The sequence below is a fragment of the Salvelinus fontinalis genome, unplaced genomic scaffold, assembly GCF_029448725.1.
Source record: "Salvelinus fontinalis isolate EN_2023a unplaced genomic scaffold, ASM2944872v1 scaffold_0915, whole genome shotgun sequence".
Taxonomy (NCBI): domain Eukaryota; kingdom Metazoa; phylum Chordata; class Actinopteri; order Salmoniformes; family Salmonidae; genus Salvelinus; species Salvelinus fontinalis.
In genome coordinates, this window is record NW_026601124.1 from 20,001 (window position 1) to 25,000 (window position 5,000).

Here is a 5,000-nt window from a genome sequence, read left to right on the forward strand (position 1 = left end):
ACGATCACAAGCACACAGCCAAGACAACGCAGGAGTGGCTTCGGGACAAGTCTCTGAATGTCCTTTAGTGGCCCAGCCAGAGCCCGGACTTGAACCTGATCGAACATCTCTGGAGAGACGTTAAAATAGCTGTGCAGTGACGCTCCCCATCCACCTGACAGAGTTTGGATCATAAACCTTTTTGTCGTTTTTAAAACATTATTGTCATTGTCTGTATTTCTGTTTGGTAAGGTAATTTTTTTTTCTTCTTAGATGAGCAACCATGGCTACCTTTGTTAGGGATTATGCTGAAGTTCCAAGGCTAGGCCAGACATGAAGAAAATATATAATGTAATTAGCTGGGTCCTATAGCAACCAATAACCAATTCCTCCATTCCTCCAAAATCCGTTCATCTCCTTCCATTCAGGAGGACATCTTTTGTTTTTATTTATGGTCGGGTTGAGGGAGAGGGTGGGAGAGGGAGAGAGGGAGTGTGGGGGAGGGAAGGAGGGTGAGGGAGGGAGGGTGAGGAAGGGTAAATTGCAAAAGGCATCCAGACGAACCGCTGCACATATGTGTAATCCACCTAATTTAGTAAAAGCTCTTTCTTTTTAAAATTTCTTTCTGCTTGCATCTCTTCATTGGGGACTTCTTTTTGTTTGCACACATTCTATTATATTTGGGACATTGTGTGGAATTTGGTCCAAGTTTAGTGTCTTTGTGTTTGGAATTACTCAGCGTTCCGTTGGCACGGCGACAGAGCCGTCATTAGCTCTCTTTTGTTTCGCTTCCTCCTTCTATTGTTTTATTTTTGGTTTTGTTTTCTTGAATGTTCAATATTTAGATCGCTCCCTTCTCTCCCACGTGGATTGGTTTATGCATCTATAAAATAGTTACATTTCAACAGCACACAGGGCTTAAATAGTGGGTCTGATACACAGGGCTGAACTAGTGGGTCTGATACACAGGGCTGAAATAGTGGGTCTGATACACAGGGATGAAATAGTTGGTCTGATACACAGGGCTGAAATAGTGGGTCTGATACACAGGGCTGAAATAGTGGGTCTGATACACAGGGCTGAAATAGTGGGTCTGATACACAGGGTGAAATAGTGGGTCTGATACACAGGGCTGAAATAGTGGGTCTGATACACAGGGATGAAATAGTGGGTCTGATACACAGGGCTGAAATAGTGGGTCTGATACACAGGGCTGAAATAGTGGGTCTGATACACAGGGTGAAATAGTGGGTCTGATACACAGGGATGAACAAGTGGGTCTGATACACAGGGCAGAAATAGTGGGTCTGATACACAGGGATGAAATAGTGGGTCTGATACACAGGGCTGAAATAGTGGGTCTGATACACAGGGATGAAATAGTGGGTCTGATACACAGGGCTGAAATAGTGGGTCTGATACACAGGGATGAAATAGTGGGTCTGATACACAGGGCTGAAATAGTGGGTCTGATACACAGGGATGAAATAGTTGGTCTGATACACAGGGATGAAATAGTGGGTCTGATACACAGGGGTGAAATAGTGGGTCTGATACACAGGGCTGAAATAGTGGGTCTGATACACAGGGATGAAATAGTGGGTCTGATACACAGGGATGAAATAGTGGGTCTGATACACTGGGTGAAATAAACATTTTCATTTTCCGGTGTCTAGTAACGGTCCTAAAGCTTCTCATTTGACCATCTTTAAGCTTTTTATTCAATATAATACATGTCAGAATGTGAAGTGGAAGAGCTAATAACCTTTATTCTCAGACACCTCTCCTCCCCCTCCTCTCCTCTTTCTCCTCTTCCTCCCCCTCCTCTCCTCCCCCTTCTCTCCTCTTTATTCTCTTCTTCCTCCTCTCCTCTTCCTCCTCCCCCTCCTCCTCCCCTCCCCCTCTCCTCCCCCTCTTCCTCCTTCTCCTCTTTATTCTCCCCTTCCTCCTCCTCATCATCATCTTCCTCCTCTTCCTCCTTCTCCCCCTCCTCCTCTTCATCATCATCTTCCTCCTCTTCCTGTCCTCCTCACTCAGAGTATGACAGAGGGACAGCGGAATGGAGCTGTGTGTCTATTTCTGGATCATCAACAAAGAGTCTTTTTAGGGATTTCACCCAGAAGACAAAAAAGTAAAGTGTCATGGAGATTGAGTGAGATGTATTTTCTGTACTGTGATTGGCTGTTTCAAAGAGTCCATCTCAGATGTTGTTATATGACCTTCCACTCTTTGTATAAATGTTCTTCCCCTTGTTTGTTCAAGCGTATCATGTCCCCAGAGATGTTCAGTTTTGGGATGTTGAGCATCACGAATGTTGCTCTGGAAATCTGGTTTCACAAGTCAAACAGCATTCTGTTTGGTCCAGTGTCCTGAGTGTGACAATATAATGGTTTATACTCCACCCTCTAATGTATGTTATGCTGCCACAAAGCTAAATAGAAAACCATCCCTCCCCCCCTTTCCCTCCCCCCTTTCCCTCCCTTTCCCTCCCTCCCCTCCCCCCCCTTTCCCTCCCTCCTTTCCCTCCCTCCCTCCCTCTCTCAGGTCTGGAACACCTCCCGTTCATGATGATGTCACACCCCCTGATCCCTGTTAGTATGGCCCCTGCCTCCGTCTCCATGGCGATGAGTCAGATGAACCACCTCAACACGTTAGCCAGCATGGCCTCTGCTGCCCAGGTCCACCACTCTACCCTCTCCTCCCGCGGCCGCATGGTCACCTCTGTTATAAAGGTATGTTAGAATGGAGGTCACCTCTGTTATAAAGGTATGTTAGCATGGAGTTCACCTCTGGTATAAAGGTATGTTAGCATGGAGGTCACCTCTGTTATAAAGGTATGTTAGAATGGAGGTCACCTCTGTTATAAAGGTATGTTAGCATGGAGGTCACCTCTGTTATAAAGGTATGTTAGCATGGAGGTCACCTCTGGTATAAAGGTATGTTAGCATGGAGGTCACCTCTGTTATAAAGGTATGTTAGCATTGAGGTCACCTCTGTTATAAAGGTATGTTAGAATGGAGGTCACCTCTGTTATAAAGGTATGTTAGCATGGAGTTCACCTGTGTTATAAAGGTATGTTAGCATGGTCACCTCTGTTATAAGGGTATGTTAGCATGGAGGTCACCTCTGTTATAATGGTATGTTAGCATGGTCACCTCTGTTATAAGGGTATGTTAGCATGGAGATCACCTCTGTTATAAGGGTATGTTAGCATGGAGGTCACCTCTGTTATAAGGGTATGTTAGAATGGAGGTCACCTCTGTTATAAGGGTATGTTAGCATGGAGGACACCTCTGGTATAAGGGTATGTTAGCATGGAGGTCACCTCTGGTATAAGGGTATGTTAGCATGGAGGTCACCTCTGGTATAAGGGTATGTTAGCATGGAGGTCACCTCTGGTATAAGGGTATGTTAGCATGGAGGTCACCTCTGTTATAAAGGTATGTTAGCATGGAGGTCACCTCTGTTATAAAGGTATGTTAGCATGGTCACCTCTGTTATAAGGGTATGTTAGCATGGAGGTCACCTCTGTTATAAGGGTATGTTAGCATGGAGGTCACCTCTGTTATAAGGGTATGTTAGAATGGAGGTCACCTCTAGTATATAGATATGTTAGCATGGAGATCACCTCTGGTATAAAGGTATGTTAGCATGGAGGTCACCTCTGTTATAAAGGTATGTTAGAATGGAGGTCACCTCTGTTATAAAGGTATGTTAGCATGGAGGTCACCTCTGTTATAAAGGTATGTTAGCATGGAGGTCACCTCTGGTATAAAGGTATGTTAGAATGGAGGTCACCTCTGTTATAAAGGTATGTTAGCATGGAGGTCACCTCTGTTATAAAGGTATGTTAGAATGGAGGTCACCTCTGTTATAAAGGTATGTTAGCATGGAGGACACCTCTGGTATAAAGGTATGTTAGCATGGAGATCACCACCGTTATAAGGGTATGTTAGAATGGAGGTCACCTCTGTTATAAGGGTAGGTCAGAGCATTACGGGTACTATAGTACATTATGCTACGGCCACCTATCATAAAGGTACACATGATATTATGCCAGAAGTGTCCTTTCAAGCCATGAGAGCAGCCCATCAAGCCTTTCCTGGACCGTGTGGTTAATATTGTAAAATATTCATTGATGTTGATGTGTGTTTCCACTCACTGTGGTGTTGTTGTTCATTCTAGGAGCGTGTTCGGGACAGTCCGTCTCCAGCTCCCTCTCTGGAGGACGGGAGGAGGTCTGGGAGTCACCTGTCCTCTCGTCACAGCAGCAGCATCTCCAGCTCCCCAGTACACCCAGAACACTCTGCAGACAGGACCCGTACGTACTCTAACCCTAACCCAGTACCCAGAACACTCTGCAGACAGGACCCGTACGTACTCTAACCCTAACCCAGTACCCAGAACACTCTGCAGACAGGACCCGTACGTACTCTAACCCTAACCCAGTACACAGAACACTCTGCAGACAGGACCCGTATGTACTCTAACCCTAACCCAGTACCCAGAGCACTCTGCAGACAGAACCCGTACGTACTCTAACCCTAACCCAGTACCCAGAACACTCTGCAGACAGGACCCGTATGTACTCTAACCCAGTACCCAGAACACTCTGCAGACAGGACGTACTCTAACCCTAACCCAGTACCCAGAACACTCTGCAGACAGGACCCGTATGTACTCTAACCCAGAACACTCTGCAGACAGGACCCGTACGTACTCTAACCCTAACCCAGCACCCAGAACACTCTGCAGACAGGACCCGTACGTACACTAACCCAGAACACTCTGCAGACAGGACCCGTACGTACTCTAACCCTAACCCAGTACCCAGAACACTCTGCAGACAGGACCCGTATGTACTCTAACCCTAACCCAGTACACAGAACACTCTGCAGACAGGACCCGTATGTACTCTAACCCTAACCCAGTACACAGAACACTCTGCAGACAGGACCCGTATGTACTCTAACCCTAACCCAGTACCCAGAACACTCTGCAGACAGGACCCGTATGTACTC

General features: G+C 46.2%; 1 protein-coding gene across 1 annotated transcript in view; it reads left to right on the forward strand.

Moving 5' to 3' along the window:
• LOC129847657 (dachshund homolog 1-like) overlaps nt 1-5,000 on the forward strand; it is a gene marked incomplete at its 5' end in the record, with an annotated part of 54,507 nt that overhangs the window by 16,367 nt on the left and 33,140 nt on the right. Inside the window, 2 exons of the mRNA XM_055915400.1 lie at nt 2,524-2,711; nt 4,165-4,300. Coding sequence (XP_055771375.1) covers nt 2,524-2,711; nt 4,165-4,300 — 324 coding nt within the window. The remainder of the gene's footprint in view (nt 1-2,523; nt 2,712-4,164; nt 4,301-5,000) is intronic.